Raw genomic sequence first — 22,740 nt, forward strand, 5'->3', positions numbered from 1 at the left:
CCAACATGATGCACTGCCGGTTGTTGAACCAAGTTCTGCCTCTTAATATCAATAATCAATAATAATTTCAATCACGATCAACTAAAAATGGCGATGGAAAATTAATAACTACTCCAGATTATTATATATTTGACTAATTATTTAGACTATATAAAAATTAATTACATTAAAATGCATCTTATCATAATTCACTAATTGACCGGGTGGTTTGAATTTATTTCCTTCGCGATGAAGAGGTTGATCCGGTTTGTGGAAATTCTTAGAGTGGTTTCAAAAAGTTATTTTACTCGGTTTTCGGCCCATCTGCGGTCGAAGAGAAACTCGCGGGCTCTTCAAGAGTTTCTTCATACAGCTCTCCCAAGATGTTATCGTTTGCATCCCGGTCAGGAAAGGCAGTTTTTCTTTTCCAAAGGTTGATGGGTAGGTTACGTAGTCGGGGTCGAGAGTTAAAAAGGTTTCTCTTGCTACTAATGAACTTGGATGTCCCTAATTTGGTGTTTGTTTCGAAGTTGTGATGTGGTCCAGCGGTTGGTGGCCTGCCTCCTTTAGAGGAGGTCGGGAGTTCGACCCCCGTTGGCTACATATTTAAAACACAATTTCATCCATGCCATGAAGTATTCACCCATGACACCTTTCCCATATCGTTTGAGGGGGTAAAGGGGTGGGGGGTTTTACTTGGCCGTGCCCTTGGATCGGTTTCAAGGTTTCCTCCCGGGCAGCGATGGGGGCGGGGTTATTATCGCTGCATCGGCATAGTCGAAACGGGAGATGATCGCAACGGGTGGTTTAGTCCCCCTCGGGTGATCCCAATCGTTGTCCAAAAATAAAAATAAAAAATTGGTGTTTGTTTCGTTGGTGTTTATCTTTTTTTAGCCCGCTTTGTTCTCTTTTTTGGATTTGTTAGTTTTCTTCTGTTGGTTTTAGGCTTTAGGTTTAAATCTTTGTTCGTTTAGTTGGTTCTATGAGTTTGCTCTGTCGTTGTCTGGTTTCGTCTTTTTGTTTCGGCTCGGTTCGCTTTTAGGCAGGTTTAGTGTTTGTTCAATTTTGTCTTTTAATATGTCCAATGGAGAGGCGTGGTGGGTTTCTATTGTGTTGTTTGATTATTTTTATCGGTTGATGAAAGGCTCGTTTAAGTTTTTTTTTTTTTTTTTTAAACAAATAACAAAATAAAAAGGTAATTCACTTTATTATGAACTTATGTAATGTGACTTTATGATCACCGTAGTTAGTTCTTAATATTAGAACCAATCAAGGAATTGAAGATCAAATTTCATTTAAACTATACAACACCACGAATGCAATATGTTTATGTTTAACATAATAACAACAACAACAAAACTCAATTCCACTTATATAAGTGGAGTATGATGGATGTAAAATGTGGACAATCCTTCACATATCCTAGAATAAAGAGAAGTTATTTCTCCACTCAGAGTGAAACACACCAAGAGTAGAGAAAGTCCTGTCTCTCAATGTTCTATGAATGAGAGATTGTTTTTGAATGAACCTCCGGCCAATAAGTAACTTGAAAAAAGTGTGAGACTCCATGAAAATAGTAGAATCGAATTTCCATAGATTTAAACCTGACTGAAGTTCAATATAAGTTCTAAGCGATAGTCAAGTCTTCAATAAATCAATGTTTGTTGTTGACTCGATTAATAGAGCCAAATACAAATACAAATACATATAGATTGACAACAAGACATATATAGATATATAAAGATGACTATATATTGTTGGATTCTAAGGAAAGGACGAGGAAGGAGTTACAAAGTAAATTTAATGACAAGTTAAATTAACCTTATGATGTCAATATCTAGTGCTCTCAGCCATTGCTTTGTTAAGATTAAATGATGTTTTTTAATGTTTGGATTAAGACCTTAATCTTGATGATGCATTCACTAAACACAGGTGGTCTAATGAAAGCAACAACTTTTATAATCTAATCCAGCTAGGAAAGAAATTAAATGTTCAATCAACTTCCAAGTGGAGTCTCTCTCTCTCTCTCTCTCTCTCTCTCTCTCTCTCTCTCTCTCTCTCTCTCTCTCTCTCTCTCTCTCTCTCTCTCTCTCTCTCTCTCATTTATAAATATTATTTAGATAAAATAATGTGATTAAATGTGCGTGACGATGCTAATGACAATTAGTGACATGGTCTTTTTTATTAAAAAACAAGAATTATCAACGATAGCATAAAGATTAAAAGCTAATGACGTATGCTAACCTGTATTTATGGATTGCACTTATCAGAACAACAATTGGAACAGTTTCATGCTTTCATGTTAAAAAGAGAGTATTTGTTTAATAGGTTTTAAACTTAACTGTATGCAAAAGTCATCAATTATTCACGTATCTTAAAAATTTACTTTATATATCTTACAAAATATGGTAGAATATATATACAAGTTCCATTAGAAAAATCAAAACTTAATGTGACTATAGAATTGTGCCTTGAAATGAACTAGACACGAATAGATAGTCTTTTTTTTTCGTTCAGACTACCCGAGGGTTAGTCTTTTGATTTAGATATACGAAGACCGTAAGAACTAATATATTGTACCCGAATATATATCATTTGTATGACAAATAAAATACATATTCATACCTAACCATAAAAAATGATATTCAATAATACATGATTGTGTTTAACGCGATTTCCTTAAAACAGATTCGTCGTCTACATGTCATTTGTTTCACATGGTACAACGGCCTAAAGCTGTGTAGCCGGAGTAAGAAACTTGCATGAAAATGCAGAGTTATGTGTGTGTTTCTGCTGTGTTTTTCTTGTGTTTTCGAGTCTACAAAATGGTGTGGAAGAGGTGTGTATTTATACACCAAAACAAATCATTTCAATGACTTGGTTATCATTCTTAAGTGCCTAAAATTAGGAAATGATTGGGATAAAATCTACATCAAAACAACCTTGGTGGGTCAACCATACCCACCTAAACTGACGGGTTATGCGTCAAAAAACAGACCCATGGGTCGAGTGCAAATCTTACCCAAAACCATATCCATTTCCCTTATGTTTTAGCATCAACCACATCACTTTGAAGCACGATATCACATTCACCACAGCATAACTTTGTACACATGATATACCGTTGCGAAGCCTTTGTCAAGAGCTATGTAACGACATAAAATATCACTCGTATATGCGTTAGATACAGGTACATATTTAGGTCCAAAGTTAGGGAAAAATACACTTGAAAACTAATTTTTCCAACAAAGACTAATCAGGTTATCCCGTGACCATTTTCGACACTTTCCTAGCTACCCCCAACATATAATATGGTGCGAGTGAAATTTGAACATAAGATATATGATCCTTAACACTAACCTAAGATCTCCATTGAAATTTTAATTTCAATCATGCCTTGACCACGGACCAAAGATGCTCTAGATGATCGAATAAAGACATTAATGATCCACCAGACCCATGCTTTTTGCCAAAGAACTCGAACCTTCAGCATCTTGGAATATGGTCCAAAGACTCAAGCTTTAGGTTACAACACAAAGGGTTTGCTAATTCTAAGTGATAAGTCAATTAGATCGTACAGCATACTATTAATAAGCTAAAGTTTTATGATCGCATATTGACGTTGACTTCATGCTGTTTCATAACATTTGGGACAGTATCGATGTCAACTTGATGCACCAAATCTTACATAGATGAACAAAAATGTGTAAATTAACGGAACCAAAAAGCAAGACCAATTACCATAATCACTAAAGGTTTATGGCTTTTCAAAAAATACTAAAGGTTTAAACTTTTTTATGCAGCACATATTGATTAATTGTGGGATGTATGTACGAAACCAGCAGTGACAGCAGCTCCATAACCATGGCCGATCATTGAACGAATATACAAACAAACAAGATAAAAAGTGCATTAGAATTTTCGTTACATCTAGTATGAATCAAGGAGGCAATGTTATTACCAGCTTACCATAGTCCCCATTCATATTCATTTCAAATGTTTCTTTTTAATGGCATTAACGTTGGGCCGAATCGCCAACTAGTGTTACTAGAAGCTATTACCTTAGTCGCATGACAAGTCACATTCAATTTACAAAGCTCACATTTTCGCATGAAAACCAGCATGCTGTGAACACTTGGTTATGCAAGACGAAGTTGGCTACTCAACAACAACATAAGGCTACTTGTCTACTGCAAGCTTTCAAGTTCAAGTACCTGTAACTTTCGAAAGTAAGTAGAAATTCTTTCCCAGAGTTGATGCAAAAATGGATTCAAGTAGGACACTAAGACATTTCAAGCACATGAGGATACACAGGACAATCAAATCCATGCAACGTTTTGTCCGTGAACAGGGTGAACTTTGAACCCATGCCAGCCCACAGAGGTACAGAATATGTTAAGAGACACAAAGTTTGCAGCTACAAATACACTAACCAGAAACCAAATTAGCAGAGACAATTCATACTTGGAATGTTGAATTAGATTAGAGTACAACCATTCAATCGAGAAAGCAGAGTGTTCTGTTTCCCCTGTTTCGAATGATTCTTAAGTACACAGTTTTCAAAAATTGTTCACCATGCAACAAAACAATCCTTACAATGACAAATTGGAATCATAATTGAAGAAATTAGGCTGAGTTAGATTACAGGATGTATACAGTTCGCATATTATCGAGCTTAAGCCCAAATCAACATCGATAACTGTTGTAAATTTTGGAGAGAAAAAGAAGGAAAACAGTCAATTTGTCGCACAGGACCTGTTTTTAAGGGGGACAGATACAAAATTAATGGTAATTTGATCGATCAAACGATGTTTAATGTTGAAAAATTGGGGGATTATACATCAATGGGGTTAGGGTTCTAATTGGGAATCAGAGAGGGGAAGACGACTATATTTTTATTTTTGGTCCTGGTGAAATTATAACTTTACATTGTAACCTTACGAGTTATATAATTTACGAATTGAACCCTCTTTTTACCGATTGAACACTCCTTAGAATTTTAGATGTACGCTTCCCACAAAGCTGTAAATTTTTTTCACAATTTTTTTTTTTTTTGACAAAAATAACGCAAACTCGTATAAAAATGAAAACGTTTTCTAAAAGAGAACGTTCTTCACCGAAAGATATAAACCGATAGCATAGAATCTCGAACCTAAAAACCGTGAACAAACAAATATATTACTAACAATCAACCGAGCCTCAAATTATGCACGAAACAATTAAACCGCGCAACACAAAAGCTAACAACTAAAACTTAAGAACGAAACGAAGACTCTACAACAAAACAACCAAACAAACGCATCAAGGGACCACTTTCTTCATCTTTCCATTGATAGTCTTTCATCGATTCTTTTTACATTCCCATTAACTATCTTGTAAGTCAACACATTTGCGGAACTATCCAAGTATAGCTTCAGAAGGAGCAATAATGCCGCAGTCTTCTAGCTCTTGGAAGAAACCTTTCTCAATCGGTATACACCCCATTTCTAATCCCCCGATCGAGGAGCCCTCACCCACCTCCCCGACACGATCATCAATAAACATATTTTAAACCGCATCACTAAAGTTAATATCATTTAATTTTTCGTGAAATTTAAACGAACACGATACAATCTCTTACTTCTTTCTAAAAGTTGGCTTGGCTAAAATTTTCTCACGCGATTTCTTGAATCGGCCATTAAGGGCATACCACTCCGTGCAAAACTCCACCCATTTATAAACATTGTCATTAACAAATTTATTCCCTTTAAAAACATCCGAAGCTGACACTTGTTTAAACGTTTCTTTTCGGCCCAATACCATCTTCCACATTGGGCCCATTGTGCAGCTCATTAACACATGATGCCATTGCCATTTGCCAATGATATTTTGTTAATTTCATAGTATCACGATGTCACGAAAAATGCAAAGTCCTACTCCGTTATTTACTTAAATGTGTTTGAACATATGATTGGAGCAAAAAGATATGGACGGTATACCTATAACCGTACCGATAACCGAACTAATTTAATGTATCGTGTTTCGGGCTAGGTTGCCATGAAACGTCTTATGAGTTGGCGTTATTAGTAGGCATGTGGGCATGATTTTATGTTGAGGGGGCCTTTTGATTTCGACATGTAACTTATAACTAGTACCGATACCGATCAATATTATAGGCTTATAGCCATATAGCTAAACAAAACAATAAAAAAGTGTTTACTAGCTCTGCCTAGTGTTCTTATATAATTCCATCGGTAAAAGAAACAATAAAAATGATCCAAAGAATAAACAGAGGTCAAAGAATGAAATTGCCAAAATCAAAATTTTTACCAATTATATTTTTCACGAAAATTATTTTCAAAAGAATGCTTCTTTTCTCAATAATTAAACACCAAAAACTTTTTGTTTCAAGACAAAAAAAAAAAAGTTTATTTTCAAACATATATCCAAAATTAACAAAACAGTATAAGAGGCATATAAAAGAACACGGTGTCATATTACAATCCACAATTAAAGTGACCCGAATATGGGACCGCGACTCATTCGACCCGAACATGCCACAACATAACAATCAACTCCCATGCATTTTTCTATTATACTACCAAAATTCCAAATAGATAAACCCTAATTTCATTTAAACCACACACACTCACAAAAAGAATAACTTCATATCCTCCTGACACAATTTTCATTTCAAACCATAATTCAATCCAAACATGGGTTGTGCATCATCTAAACAAGTGGATGTCGGACCGGCGGATGTTTATCGTCCGGCAGCCACCAGTTTCGCTGTTTTTGACGTCAACAATATTAAAGAACCATGGTTAGCTGTCGAAGAACAAGACGAAGAACAAAAACCTCAGCCCGAATCACTCGAGAAACCGCACACAAATTTGCCCAAACCAATCCTTGAAAAACTCGATAACAACGACGATGTTCCAAGATCATGGGATGAAGTTAGCAGAGAGTTAGAAGACTTAAAACCAACCTTAAACTCCCCAAAACCGTCCCCACCAACCGCCGCCCCTACGCCGGAATCCCCTTTTCCAGCCAAAAAAGTAAAACGAAAAAGCTTTTCTTTTCATACACTCGAAGAACTCGAAAACAATGCTAAAGCAGCTAACAAACCAACACCACCTGGGATGAAAAAAACCGAGTCAATGAACGAGTTGACCAAATTCGGAGCCAGCTTGAGGAAAACGGATCCGGGTACAAAATTCGGGTCGGGCCCGCCTCCGGTTTTGGACGGGTACAAATCATTAAAAGAGAACCCATTTTTGTTAAGGGATAAAGAGGAAAGAGAAAAACAAGGTTTACCACCACTTTTTATGAAAAGGGACCCACTTGAGGATTACCCTGAGATTTGCCCACCGGGCGGGTCCGAAAAAGTGGTTATTTATTTGACTTCATTGGGTGGGATCCGGAGGACTTATGAGGATTGTAACCGGGTCAGGTCCATTATGGAGCTCCATGGATTTTTATACGAAGAAAGGGACATATCGTTACATGGCGAGTTTCGAACTCAGTTAAAAGAGTTACTTGGTGACTCGGTGAATGTACCGAGGATGTTTGTTAAGGGTCGGTACATAGGGGGAGTTGATGAGATTGTGGGTCTAAATGAAACGGGTCGACTTAGGAGGATACTGAGTCGAGTCGGGATTGAGAAACAAGTTGGGAGGCAAGCGTGTGAAGGGTGCGGTGGAGCGAGATTCGTACCGTGTTTGGATTGTGGAGGGAGTTGTAAGATTGTTGTTGATGGCAAGAAAGAAAAAGAAAGATGCCCGGAATGTAATGAAAATGGGCTAATTTATTGTCCCATGTGTTCATGAAATGATGAAAGGTGTTATTTGGGTCAACCTATGATCATATTTGTATGTTTTGTGAATGATACAATAATTTGAACTTTTAGTAATTTTCATTTGTTAATATTTAAAATAATTATGATGATGATGATAATTTGGTAAGTTTTTTGTTAATAACTGATTATTTATGTATAATCAAACCCCTATATACATCAAAAACCTTTTCCAAGTTTTCTGAGATAGCATACAGATGGGAAATTTTTTTAAAGGATTTGATATATGTCATGACCCGGTTCGGGTCATGAAACTCTAGGGGGGTCAAATACTAGAGTTTAACGGCCTGAAATTCATCTGAGAGGTCGTGAACTACTACCCAAGACACGGGATTTTTAGAAAAGATCAACCTTTGTGTTGCCATCAGCAAACCGCAAGCTACTAACCGGGGACCAATTCTACTATCTATTTCCTATTGCTTCATATAAAAGAGCACAAATTAAGGAAGAAAAGGCGCTCAGTTAACTGGAGCTCGTTAGTGTAACGAGTGTAACAAAAATCAAGCCTGTAAGAATGTCAACCTTACAAAACTAGTTTATTATCCACATTTGGTATAAATCGTGTGTTACATAAGGCAACTATTTGCACTTGTTTAGTGTCAACCAAGTGCAATCATATGCGGGTTTGGATAATGAGTGTAATTACTTAAAATTTTGTATCCAAGTTTGCCTAAAACAATACATTCTTGATTCCTATCTGCATCATTTTGTAGCAAATTTATACTACTAGAAGAATATTTCAAGCATTGAGACTAGTAGTAAAATATTCATAGTCCATATTCAGATATTGATAGCAAAAATAGTCTGCATAGACTTAGAAGTACAAGATTCGAGAAGATCAAGTTGAACAAAACAAGGTGCAGGATAAGAACACCAGGAGTTACATAAAAGGTCTAGTAGTTTTATAAAAGACTAAAATGCCATGAAGCTTAAACTTGCAAGTCAGTAATCAAAATTCAGTTCACCTTCCCTCCAATTTCTTGATGGCCTTCTCTATTGCAGGTACATTCTTGCTGAAGGTTGACCATTGCTCAGCAGTCAAACTGATACCTAAACACAGCACCCAAGTTGAAGGTCTCATACTATTGAACAAATCACAAAGATAAACCTAAATGTAAAGATAACAACCAACTATAAACAGAATGCAACAACTTGGGTATTGCCACATAAGGCTTGCTAAAATGGATCTGATTTATCATCAACACATTAACCAACTCAGGATCTGAATACTGGGCCCGAACATCTAAGGTAGAACTTGTTTGCTCTAAAGTAGCTAATCCAGTTCTAATTCAATACAAGAGCAAACAGTGCATCTATAATGATACAAATATATTGACCTCCCATAGTATCATAGTACCCTAAATCAACTTAAAATGCAGGTCAATATCAATCCTCACATAACTACCTATTGCTATTCACTATTCACTATTAGTATTATTCATAACAAGCATTAGCTAACTAATTTCCAAAATGTATACAACAATCCAAACCAGCTCACTTAAGATGGCCCCAATCAACTGATTTGAACAGAGATACTTTCATATAAGCAAAATCCATACATCAACTAGACATTAATTGAGTATTATTATAAATTAAAGTGGTGAATGATACAAGCATTATAATTTACAGAACATTAAAATTAAAATACCTTTAGAACTAGGAAGCTCCTTGCCATCTTTTTTATAGTACTCTCTTATAGACACCAAACTCTTACCTCTGAATTCAGTGAGTGTCACCCTTCTCTTATTAGACAGCTGCAACAACACAATATCAACAAATTCACATTTTAGGGTTTTATGAAATGTAGGGTTTAACAAAATTAAATTAGGGATTTAACTTTTCGATACTCAATTCGAGTAAAAACATAAGCTAGCATAACCAATTCGGTGTTAATTCAACTAATTACATAAAAAACCCTAATGAACACAAAATTGAAAAATTAGGGTTTAATAAACAAAACAAACTTACTCTGCAAATAATAAGATCACCTTCATCATCATACTCCTTACCACCCTTCTTCTTATCATCAACGTCATCATTATCATCACTGTTTTCATCTTCTTCTTTTTGTTCAACCACTTTTTCATTACCTTCTTCTTTTAATTGCTGTTGTTGTTCAAGGTACGTCTGAACGACATTCCGTACAAGTTTCTTCCGTTGGGATTCAGATAAATCGATTCCGAGCTTTTCAGATGCTAATTTGCGCACTTGAAATTCAGTAGTTGATTCCATGTCTGAATTCTTCAGCACCTCCAATACTGTTTCTTCTATTTTGTTTGATAATTCAGGATCCATAATTGTAAATGATTATGTTTATATAAATAGATTTGCTAATTTTGGTTGTTTGTCAGAAAACAGAACGGAATTTAATCAGATTATTCGTCTCCTTGTACTGAATAGGTAGATACTAGAAGATGTTTGTTTTAAAAGTAGTAGCTATCGAAATGAGACTTGATATTTTGTTTGGTGTATTTTACGAGTAACTTTTTCGACATTGGGCCTAAATATGTTTACAAGCCCACTAGGTATAAATTTAAGAGACAAGTTTACTCCTTATTTTATACTGTTCCGTCCCATAATAACCGTCATGTTTAACTTTTTGAAGTCTTACTTTTAATAGTTTTACTTCAAATATTTTTTTATGTTATATAGTATTTGATGAAACTGTTAGAAATATGTTCTCGGGTTGGCTACGGTTCGATCGTGGTTTGACCGTGGTACATATATTTCGAAAATATGTCCATGACATTAAATAATAAAAGTCCATTTATCCTATTCGGTCACACACAAAGGCCAATCGTAAATTGTTTGATATACCTTCTAATCGGAAATTAATTTATTAATCATTAGTTAATGGTTTAATAAATTAAGTAAGTTTTTTTTATGTGTGTACATATACTTACAAATCTAAATATATAAGATTTGATTTGATATAAATAAGATTTGATTTGATTTGTAAATCTTATTTTATATAAAGATTTGTACTATAATCATATTTTATATAATATATAAGATTTGATTTGATATAAATAAGATTTGATTTGATTTGTAAATCTTATTTTATATAAAGATTTGATTTTGCAAATCTTTTAAAATCTTTCCAAATCTTTATATTTGTATTATATGTATCAATTTTATTCTATATAATACCAAGTCTTGGTATTGAAAATATATGTAACTTGAGATACAAAAACACACATATAAAATGCTATTTCTCTTTCTCATTTTCAAGTAACCAAAATACTTTATAATTGGGTTCGGGTTTTGGTGGAAATAAGGAAAAGAAAAGATCCGTTAAGTAGAAGGTATAGATCGAAGCAAGGTTGGAACTTTGGGTGTCTACCGTTTAGAGGAACTCTTCTTTGGGTTTTTCAGATTCGATCTTCAAAAGGCTACAAAGGTTGTATTCTAATCTTCTCTTGTTCAGTTTCGTTAATTTATTTTGTTTACTAAAGTTTTGTACAATGATCCGTGGAAGAGTATGATTTTGTAAAGTTTTGTACAATGATCCGTGGAAGAGTATGATTTTGTAAAGTTTTAAAAATGCTTCCGCTCGCTTTGAATTTGTATCATACTCCAACAGTGGTATCCGAGCCATCTTGTACAAGTTTTAGCAAACTTTTCTTATGATATTTAGTTTTGATGGATGCGTTGTGCATGATTCTTGGAGATGATCATGCATAACAAACATGCAAAACAAGTATCATGATTTATGTTTTATGTTTCCTAAATACTAATTTGAATCTTGGATTTTGGCAAAATGTAAAATGGGTTAAATTCATTTTTTTTTCATTTAAGAATTTCTTTTCAGCCTGGACAGTCCGTATTTGATGGACTGTTTCGGGGCTTTAAACTCAATATTATTGTATGAGACCAATTGCATTTGAAAGCTAACTGAAAGAACTTAAATTTGAAAAAAAAAATTCATCGAAAACGGATTAGAAATGAGTAAGATATGACCATTTAAAGTTACATGTATGAATCTGCCAAAATTCGAAAATTTTAATGGTAACTTGCATGTTGACTATTAAAGATTCAATGTTTAGGAAAATAAAGTACATGAATTCTTTTCATGTTTTACATGAAATGAGAAAATTAAAATTATTAATTTTAGACTTTATGCTTTGGTAAAGTGAATAAATCTCCAACATGTTTTGATTCACTTAATATGTTTATTTGGATGGTTTTGGCATGAAAACCATACTTACAAAATATGAAGTGGGTTTACATACATATGTTATGTAAACAAGGATTGAATATTATAAGTGCCATTAAGTGTTGTTTAAATCAATCCTTATCGAAACATGTTATATGAAAATGGACGGTTGGCTGATGATGTAGCGTGAGGGTACGAAATAGTATTATTTTTAATACAAAATACTACAAAATATGACACAAGTTTTATTAATTTACGGATGGGATATACCTAAACCTTGCTACAACACTATAGGCAGTGTACCTAATCGTAGAGTAGTGTAGTTTTTAGTAAGTCCGGTTCGTTCCACAGGGAGCTGGTGATACTTACTATATTTTTAACAACTATATTTATACAAAATATATATAATTATATAAGTAGTAATATTATTATAAAAGGGGGGTTTTTACCGTTTAATGACCGGTTTGTCGATTTTATATTTTTAAGCGTAAAGATAAATGACAATAATTAAAGTGCGTAAAATAAATAAATGACGATAAATAAAATAACAATAAATAAAATTGCGATAGAATAAAATGACAGTAAATAAAGATACGATGAGAAATATAATAAAAGAATTATGCTTATTTAAACTTCCGTAATCATGATGTTTGACGTGTTGATTTTAATTTATTACCATGGGTTAATTGTCCTTTGTCCTGGTTTATTTGATACGTCTATCTGGGTTTTGTCCATAATAGTCCATCGGTCATAAATATAAAGTGCGAGTGTCCTCGTCAAATTACCCTTATACCCGAAGTCAAATATTCCAACTAATTAAGGATTTAAACTGTGACGCAGTTATCACTTCTGTCAACAATTACACCAGTTATCACTGTATGTAATCTACCCCTGTTTTGATTAGATATGAATATTAATTTACCCACTTGATCAGTTTGAATAATCAATTACCCAACCCGAATAATTAATTAAATGATTATAATAGATTCCATATGAACGTCACTAAATAGGACAACCATAATCATTATTAATTATTAGGATAATTAATTTGAAGATAGGTTCGACAGACTCCAATGAGTTGTCACTCAATTAGACAATACCCCCCATCTATTAATAGTCAATAGTCCAATTTCCACAAGTGTCGGTCTTTTGCCCAAACCTTAATTATGGTACAAAGCCCAATTACCCAATTTTAGTAATTATCCCAACATCATGATTACTTCGTTTTAAATAAGCATAATAATAACTTAGCTACGAGACATTAAATTAAAAAGGAAAGACATAACTTACAGTGGGTATTAATATCGTAGTATTACACGGGCAGAGTCTTGACTTAAAACCCGTAAATCATTTGTTACAATACTAAACTAAATCATAATTATTAAAATTATAATTAAAATTATAATTATTTATTTATGTTATATGTTTACAGAGAAGAAAAAGAAAGATGTGTTTGAGTTCGTGCATAAACTGCCTTTTTATAGGCATTTGGCCAGATTTTTACTGCCATGCGACTCGCATGGGTTTATGCCTATTTGCCATGCGACTCGCATGGCCACGCTGGACAGCTCACATATCTTTTGTCTTCTTGTTCGTCGACATATTTATTAAATATATATAAAATATAAATAATTTTAATAATTATTTATATATTATATTATATTTATGTGCATAGTAGACTAGATATTTGGTCCATTGCGTCGGGCGTTTCTTCTTGGCTCGGGTCCCGGTTCCGGATTTTCGGACGTCCTTTCGTACTATTTTATATCGTGTACTTTGCGTTCCGCAACTTGTACTCTTGTCATTTTTAGACGTTCTTCATCAATAATTTGAACCTTTTTATTTGTATCTTGTATATTTGAGCTTTTTGGACCTTTGTGTCTTTAATTCGTCGTTTTCGCCTTTTGTCTTCGCACTTATTTAATATAAACGAATATCACTTGAAAATGGAACAATTGCAACTAAAATCTTGTCTTTCTTGGGAGATTTTGCTATGAAATATATGTTCCTTTTTAGCCTTATCAATATCCCCACACTTGAGCGTTGCTTGTCCTCAAGCAATACAGTCTTGAAATAATATAATACATCACACGAATCACTTCTTTATTCTTCACACTTTGTACATCAGTGATTTTGATAGAGCGGTATAAACAATGATATTAACAATAGAACCATGGTTAAAGGTGGGTGTGTCATCCACAGTTGCCTTGGGTTTAGGTCAACGACACTTGCAATCAAATAGCCGATTTACTTTCGGTTTCCAAAGCAAAGTGCACATTTAAAAGGCGGTTTACAGTCCCACATGACTATAAAAATGTAGATCCTTTAGGAAATTGGATCTTTATGAAAACATTTGATCTTTTAAAAATTCAAGCTAGATATTACCCTAGACAAGTTTTCTGATTTGACCCACCATCGGTGTTGCAAAATATATTTGTGGATCAATATTTTGGCTAAAAACATTTAGGTTCGTGTAATCCACTGCTATCCCGGTATCGGAAAGCACACATCCAGTTTACTTGTTCCGTATATTACCTTTCGGTAAACTACCGTCCGGTTGTAAAGGAAAGCGATGAACAAGAAATTGTTAAGGCAATGTCTAATGACATGCATTTGTTCATGGTCTAATTACGTGTCGGATGCTAGTACTATCCTTGGTAGGAGCAATAGTAAAGATCATCCTATGATTTTTCGGTCTGGCACAAGGTCCTGTCTCCGACCATGCTATGCAACCACCGTTCTTACGGTTGACACCCGATTTGGTTCAGGTGACCTAATGAATTCTGTTGAATTCCCAGGATTTTACGTTCAATGGTAATGAACGCATTGAAAATGGATTTTCAGAAAACAAATCGGTTTTAATTTTGATCAAAATATTTTCTCGTTCAAGCTCGAGTTTAGATATCATCGAATTCCATGAGTTTGAATTCTCAATCTTTAAGGTCAATCTCAAGGATTGAGTAATATCAGGCTTAAAAGCTGATTTTTAATCTTTAAGGAGATTATCCTTTCTGGGGATCTGATTCATTAGTCTTATCAAGCTAATTTGCATGGCGCCCCCCCATTGTACGAGATAAATTCTTCTCATGGTTAGGATAAATCTGACCACTTGGCGACCCTGTTTGATGCTGAGGTCCGTGGATTTCCTGCTGATTTTAGAGATGACTTTTCTAGATTTTTCATCAACCTACAGCTGGTCTGGACGACAACTTCATGACCTAAATCAAGAAGCGCGTGTCTTTTTCGGAAGACTTTACTTCCTTTTAATGATGGAATTGATTCATCGTGTAGATCTATCTTTTCTTTCAAATATATTACAATAAACCGGGTAAAACTGTTAATTAAGTCCAAAACAAAAGCACCTGCAATAACTTTACAGAAACATATGATAGATAGTTTTTAATTGAATAACTTGGTACATTCTCCCCACACTTAGTTTCTTTCTTTGCCTTTTTATTCTTCTTTATTCCTTTTTAAATGAATTCAAGCATTTTGGGTTGTTTCTCAATTTATGTCCTCGAGGTAACGATAATTTCGGTATTAACACCTAGTTTTCATCGTTCATAAATATGTATAAACATGATTTTGACTTCATTTAATTGAAAATTTTGAAAAATTTTACTAGAAGTGGTTAGTCAGTATATAAGACTAGGGCTGTTCCTTGTTATCAGAGAGCACTAGATTCTAATACAACTACTGCGTTACTAGTATTTTAGTTGAAAATTTTTCAAATTTTCATGAAATTTGGCAATTAAACTAAGTATAAACCCGAGAGAATTTATAACCCTTCCCCACACTTGAGATCATGCAATGCCCTCATTTGCATGAAATCAGACTATAATTATAAATTCATGAGGGTGATTAGTGTAGAAAAGTGATTAAAAATACCGAGTTTGTAATTACAAAGCTCGTCGAATGATTGATGGCGCCTCATCGTTCATTCCTCCATTTGTTATATAACATTTGTTATTTTGCGTCTTGTCGTCAAAATTAGTACCTTTTGCTGAACTTTAATGACAGTCTTTGAAAGTGCATTGTTTTACCCTGTTTTGTACATAAGATAAAATACAAACATATATATATATATTATTTTTTGAAGTTTGGTTTATAACCCCACTTTTCAAAAATTTATAAAGTATAATATTTTTGGCATACTTTAAATCAATAAAATTAAAAATAATGATAACAAAATTTGTCGCCCCGCCCTCGGGTAAAGTAATTTCGGCTTAATGACCTAGTCTTCAACTCACGACGAATTTTAGAAATCATTTTTTCAACTTAATGAATTAAAGTAAATTTTGTTTTTAAAAACTTAAATTAAAATGCATATTAATTTCATAAAAAAAAAAACTACAAAACAAAAATTCAGAATGGAGGGAGAAAACTAGTTCTTTAGTGTCTGCTAGCGGAAAAGACCAATCGGGTTCCATTCTCGGAACTACACGAGAACAGAACAACTAACTCTAGATAGCATTTTCTTTTTAGAACATTTGAATCTCCCCACACTTAGGTAGCCGTGGTGTCAAAATTGTGATTAACTTCATCGTTAATTTCTCTTGGTCCATAATCAACTTGCATATCCGTGACTTTTTCTTTAAGCCATTGGTCGGATTCCTGTGTAATATCCACAATTTCAACTAGTTTCTCCTTTTCTTTAGGTGATAGATTGGATACTAACCGGTTACATAACTTAAAGTTCCCCTTGGTTCTAGCATCGCGAATCCGTTTAATAAGTTTCTTCATTGAACTATTAATAACGAGATCATTTAATTTCGTATCAACAACGGGGTTCTTTGTTATCATGTCATCATTAGGTGTTACTTCATTTTCCCCACACTTAGGCGTTTCATTATTATTAAGCACTACCGTTGGAGTTGGTAAAACAACATGGTTGTTACCAATCGTTTTTGCTGGTTCAATGGTTTTGGTTGGTGGAGATTTAGACTTTCGAATCATAAAGGTGATCAATTTGTTACCACTACTAAGTGTCATTCTTCCATTTCCTACATCAAATAACGCCCCGGTGGACGCTAAGAATGGTCGACCTAAAATTAGAGGAATGTTTGGGTCCTCTTCTATGTCAATGACAATGAATTCGACTAGAAAGGTTAAATTGCCTACTTGAATGGGTAGGTTGTCAGCGATTCTAACTGGGTGCTTAATGGTTTGATCAAAGAGTCGAACACTCATATCTGTTGGAGTTAACTCACCTACACCTAATCTCTTATATAAGGAAAGAGGCATAACACTCACACTTGCACCTAAATCTGCTAGTGCATCATACATAACACAATCACTAAGTAGACAAGGAACAATAAATTCACCCGGATCACCTACCCTAGGTGGAGGTTTTGGTGGAAATGTATTCACCGGGTTTATTTCTACGGTTTTTGTTTCTTGTACTTTCTTCTTCTTTTTCTTCTTCTTCTTTCCAGGATTATCACAATCTTTATTTCCTATCACTTGCTCATACTCAACTCCTTTTCTTGGAAATGGGATGGGTGATTTGTATGGTGACACCACTGGCTTTACATACTCGGGTGGTGGTGATGGTGTAACTTCTTCATTGTTATTCTCATCTAAAACCTCCCCATCTTCTGGAGCTGGTTTTTTAGAATTTGTTGATACCATGTTAACATTCTCATTCCTAAGATTTACTTCAGTATTACTCGGTAGCTTTCCTTGTTCCCTTTCACTTATTAATCTAACAACAGTACCTACTTGTTTTTCTAGATTCAAAATGGAAGCTTGTTGAGTTCTAAGTGACTGATCAACCCTCTCATTCGTTTGGGTTTGAGATGTAATAAATTGTGTTTGAGATTCCACTAGCTTTACCATCATTTCTTCTAGATTTGGCTTTTTCTCTTCGGTTTGTTGTGGTGGTTTATACAAGCTAGGTCTTTCTTGATTGAAAGTGTTGTTTTGAGTCGGTTGGTTATTCGGACCTTGTTGGTTGTACGAGTTATTGTCGGGTCCTTTTGGATTGTAAAGAATGTATTGATTTCGATTAAAGTTTGGCCTTGGCGGTTGATAATTATTCTGGTAATCATTTCCCGGCCTTTGGTTCATATAGGAAACATTCTCTCGTTGTTCCATCGTTGGTTCAATGTAACAATCTTTCAATAAGTGTGGTCCACCGCATTGCTCACAACTGATTCGTATTGCGTGAATATCTTTATTCATCTTTTCCATTCGTCTTTTGAAAGCATCTATTTTTGCGGAAACGGAATCAAAGTCATGGCTAGAATCGGCTCTAGCCACTTTAGATGAACGAAAAATATCTTTTTCTTGGTGCCACTCATGCGAGTGGGAGGCTGTGTTATCAATAATTTTGTAAGCTTCAGTTGCGGTTTTCTTCATAATGGAACCACCAGCTGTTATGTCGATGTCTTTCCGTGTAGCAACGTTGACACCTTGGTAGAATATTTGTACTATTTGATAAGTGTCTAAACTGTGTTGAGGACATCCTCTCAACATCCTTCCGAATCTTGTCCATGCCTCATATAATGTTTCATTTGGCTTTTGCGCGAACGTAACAATTTCTCCTTGAAGTCTCACGGCTTTGGATGCCGGAAAGAATTGTTTAAGAAATTTTTCAACTAAAACATCCCATGTGTCAATCGCCCCTTCAGGTAACGATTCTAACCAATCTTTGGCTTCTCCCTTTAAAGTCCAGGGAAACAACATGAGATAGATCTGCTCATCTTCCACTTCTCGAATTTTGAATAGTGTACAAATTCTTTTAAACGTACGAAGGTGTTCGTTAGGATCTTCATTCGGTGCACCACTGAATTGGCATTGGTTAGTTACCATGTGTAGAATTTGTCCTTTGATTTCATAATCTGGCGCATTAACTTCTGGCTTAATAACGGCGTGACCTTGGCCCGTGCGTGTGGCTCTCATTCGATCTTCCATACTTAGAGGTTCCGTTACTTCCATAATTGAATTTGTTGAATACGAATCACTAGAGGATTCTGATTTAATGGTTTGTGGCTCAGGAGGAATAATTAGTGGTTCAGGATCTCTGAATTGTCCTTGAATATCCTCCGGGTTCTTAATTGTGAAGTCGGGTTCAAAAGATGGATTGTCGGAAATTTGAGTTGGAGTTCTTGTTCGACTAGATGACGATTCTAAAGAAAAATCAACGGCGGCAATATTTGCTAGATGTCTTGATCGAGTTACAGGTGGTGAACGTATGAAAGGTGGTGAACGTTTTGCTCGGTGCATTCACAGAATATCCTATTAGTTATAAAAATAAGAAAAACTTATATAAGTTGTCCAATTAATAGACTTTTCTGATTTTGCCCACGTTTCGAATAGCCAAAAGATGCAGCAGGAAGCCAGGACCCTTTAAATCGGAAGCCCACAACTTGCCACTAACAAATCCAACTATTACTACGAACCAGAAAAATGTCAACGTCTATTAACTTAACCGCTTAAATAATTTTTCTTCCCGTTTGAAGAATTAGATAAGAAGTAAAGAAAATTCTATATCCTATAACTAGAGCGTCGAGAAATAAGAAAGAAAAAGATTGCGCGTCGAAAAGTGTCGAAAAATAAAAAGGTCGAAAAATAAGCGTCGATAAATAAAAATAAGAAGGTAGCACGAAAAATGGCGTCGCAAAATTCTAAAGCACCTAAATCTTAGTCTAAGGAATAAGCACTTAAGGGATTTTACGGCAAAGCCTAAAAATCTAGAAATAAAAAAAATAACTACGCCAAAAATAAACTTAATACTAAAAGTTGCGACTATAATCTAAAAATCTAAAGGTAATAAAACTTAAAAAAAAAATATTATTATTTATTATTTTTTTTAAAATTTTTTTTTTTTTAAAAAAAAACGATTTTTTTTACAATTTTTTTTTTTTTTTTAAAAACGAATTTTTTTTTTCTTAAAAAAAAACGTTTTTTTTTTACAATTTTTTTTTTTTTTTTTTTTATAAAAAATGAATTTTTTTTTTCTTTAAAAAAAAACGTTTTTTTTACACAAATTTTTTTTTTAACTCATTTACTATTCATGAATAGTAAATGAAAAGAAATTAATTAATTTACTATTCACATGAAAGCGACATTATAGAAATTATTAATTATAAGTTACATAATATACCCCTGAAGTATTTAATAAATACGACTTTTTTAAAATTTACGTATCAAATTTTGATTCTAAAATATTATTATATTATTATATTCTATTTCAATATTATTATATTATTATATTCTATTTTAATATTATTATATTATTATATTTTATTTCAATATTATTATAATTAAAAATATAGCGTTTTAGCGCTCCCCGGCAGCGGCGCCAAAAACTTGATGATGTAGCGTGAGGGTACGAAATAGTATTATTTTTAATACAAAATACTACAAAATATGACACAAGTTTTATTAATTTACGGATGGGATATACCTAAACCTTGCTACAACACTATAGGCAGTGTACCTAATCGTAGAGTAGTGTAGTTTTTAGTAAGTCCGGTTCGTTCCACAGGGAGCTGGTGATACTTACTATATTTTTAACAACTATATTTATACAAAATATATATAATTATATAAGTAGTAATATTATTATAAAAGGGGGGTTTTTACCGTTTAATGACCGGTTTGTCGATTTTATATTTTTAAGCGTAAAGATAAATGACAATAATTAAAGTGCGTAAAATAAATAAATGACGATAAATAAAATAACAATAAATAAAATTGCGATAGAATAAAATGACAGTAAATAAAGATACGATGAGAAATATAATAAAAGAATTATGCTTATTTAAACTTCCGTAATCATGATGTTTGACGTGTTGATTTTAATTTATTACCATGAGTTAATTGTCCTTTGTCCTGGTTTATTTGATACGTCTATCTGGGTTTTGTCCATAATAGTCCATCGGTCATAAATATAAAGTGCGAGTGTCCTCGTCAAATTACCCTTATACCCGAAGTCAAATATTCCAACTAATTAAGGATTTAAACTGTGACGCAGTTATCACTTCTGTCAACAATTACACCAGTTATCACTGTATGTAATCTACCCCTGTTTTGATTAGATATGAATATTAATTTACCCACTTGATCAGTTTGAATAATCAATTACCCAACCCGAATAATTAATTAAATGATTATAATAGATTCCATATGAACGTCACTAAATAGGACAACCATAATCATTATTAATTATTAGGATAATTAATTTGAAGATAGGTTCGACAGACTCCAATGAGTTGTCACTCAATTAGACAATACCCCCCATCTATTAATAGTCAATAGTCCAATTTCCACAAGTGTCGGTCTTTTGCCCAAACCTTAATTATGGTACAAAGCCCAATTACCCAATTTTAGTAATTAGCCCAACATCATGATTACTTCGTTTTAAATAAGCATAATAATAACTTAGCTACGAGACATTAAATTAAAAAGGAAAGACATAACTTACAGTGGGTATTAATATCGTAGTATTACACGGGCAGAGTCTTGACTTAAAACCCGTAAATCATTTGTTACAATACTAAACTAAATCATAATTATTAAAATTATAATTAAAATTATAATTATTTATTTATGTTATATGTTTACAGAGAAGAAAAAGAAAGATGTGTTTGAGTTCGTGCATAAACTGCCTTTTTATAGGCATTTGGCCAGATTTTTACTGCCATGCGACTCGCATGGGTTTATGCCTATTTGCCATGCGACTCGCATGGCCACGCTGGACAGCTCACATATCTTTTGTCTTCTTGTTCGTCGACATATTTATTAAATATATATAAAATATAAATAATTTTAATAATTATTTATATATTATATTATATTTATGTGCATAGTAGACTAGATATTTGGTCCATTGCGTCGGGCGTTTCTTCTTGGCTCGGGTCCCGGTTCCGGATTTTCGGACGTCCTTTCGTACTATTTTATATCGTGTACTTTGCGTTCCGCAACTTGTACTCTTGTCATTTTTAGACGTTCTTCATCAATAATTTGAACCTTTTTATTTGTATCTTGTATATTTGAGCTTTTTGGACCTTTGTGTCTTTAATTCGTCGTTTTCGCCTTTTGTCTTCGCACTTATTTAATATAAACGAATATCACTTGAAAATGGAACAATTGCAACTAAAATCTTGTCTTTCTTGGGGGATTTTGCTATGAAATATATGTTCCTTTTTAGCCTTATCATTGGCACTCCATTTGTTATGTATGCGATTGTTGTATGAAATCGGTAGTATTTGCCTCAATAAGACCCTTGTGCGGATGTTTGGTTGTATGATTTAATTTATTATTTATTCGGGATGAATGTAATAATTTATTAAACGACTTGCATGTCGTCTTTCTATTTATATTGTATTTGTAATAGTATAGAAAATAGAATAGTTATTTTGTAAGATAATGCAACCAAGATTGAAATCAAGAAGACGATGTTCACAAGGCGGCCCATCCGAGCATATAATGGAGATGGCGATTTTAGTGGGAGCCAATTCTCACACAAGGTTATGTCCCTAGTTGACCATGTTTTTCCGTGTGTTGGCTCACCGGAAAAACGCATAGGACTCGAGGCATACTACCGATAATTGCGTGTCATGATTATTATTGTTTTATTATTTGTCTATGCCATGCTAGCTAGAAAATGTTTAAAAAAAAAAAAAAGGGACAATAATCATATAAAACGGTTTGGTTAAAATTAGTTTAACAAACGCAACACGCGATACATAATTAGCAAATGTTTTAAAATGGTGTAAACTACTTTTGCTAAAAGAAAACAAAAACCCGTTTTAAATGTAAACTT

General features: G+C 33.8%; 2 protein-coding genes and 1 non-coding gene across 3 annotated transcripts; 2 read left to right on the plus strand and 1 right to left on the minus strand.

Moving 5' to 3' along the window:
* Window positions 1-6,540: 6,540 nt before the first annotated feature.
* LOC139847717 (uncharacterized) lies at window positions 6,541-7,936 on the plus strand. Its single transcript, XM_071837440.1, has one exon. The coding sequence runs from the start codon at window positions 6,675-6,677 to the stop codon at window positions 7,785-7,787; it is 1,113 nt and encodes a 370-aa protein (XP_071693541.1). The 5' UTR covers window positions 6,541-6,674; the 3' UTR covers window positions 7,788-7,936.
* A 642-nt stretch (window positions 7,937-8,578) lies between these two features.
* LOC139848322 (RNA polymerase II transcriptional coactivator KELP-like) lies at window positions 8,579-10,244 on the minus strand. Its single transcript, XM_071838054.1, has 3 exons — window positions 9,782-10,244; window positions 9,462-9,567; window positions 8,579-8,863 (listed from the first exon to the last, which is right to left on the minus strand). The coding sequence occupies exons 1-3, from the start codon at window positions 10,106-10,108 to the stop codon at window positions 8,775-8,777; spliced, it is 522 nt and encodes a 173-aa protein (XP_071694155.1). The 5' UTR covers window positions 10,109-10,244; the 3' UTR covers window positions 8,579-8,774.
* Window positions 10,245-18,417: 8,173 nt separating this feature from the next.
* On the plus strand, window positions 18,418-18,524 carry LOC139850804 (small nucleolar RNA R71). The gene has a single exon (XR_011760184.1). It is a non-coding gene; the product is annotated as a small nucleolar RNA R71 (small nucleolar RNA).
* Window positions 18,525-22,740: the final 4,216 nt, after the last annotated feature.

The sequence above is a fragment of the Rutidosis leptorrhynchoides genome, chromosome 5 (genome assembly GCF_046630445.1).
Source record: "Rutidosis leptorrhynchoides isolate AG116_Rl617_1_P2 chromosome 5, CSIRO_AGI_Rlap_v1, whole genome shotgun sequence".
Taxonomy (NCBI): domain Eukaryota; kingdom Viridiplantae; phylum Streptophyta; class Magnoliopsida; order Asterales; family Asteraceae; genus Rutidosis; species Rutidosis leptorrhynchoides.

Coding starts and splice junctions, on each gene's coding strand:
- LOC139847717 (XM_071837440.1), top strand. CDS start 6,675: ATGGGTTGTGCATCATCTAAACAAGTGGATGTCGGACCGGCGGATGTT.
- LOC139848322 (XM_071838054.1), bottom strand. CDS start 10,108: ATGGATCCTGAATTATCAAACAAAATAGAAGAAACAGTATTGGAGGTG. Junction 9,568..9,781: donor GTGATCTTATTATTTGCAGA/GTAAGTTTGTTT, acceptor GTGTTGTTGCAG/CTGTCTAATAAGAGAAGGGT. Junction 8,864..9,461: donor GGAGCTTCCTAGTTCTAAAG/GTATTTTAATTT, acceptor TGCTGTGTTTAG/GTATCAGTTTGACTGCTGAG.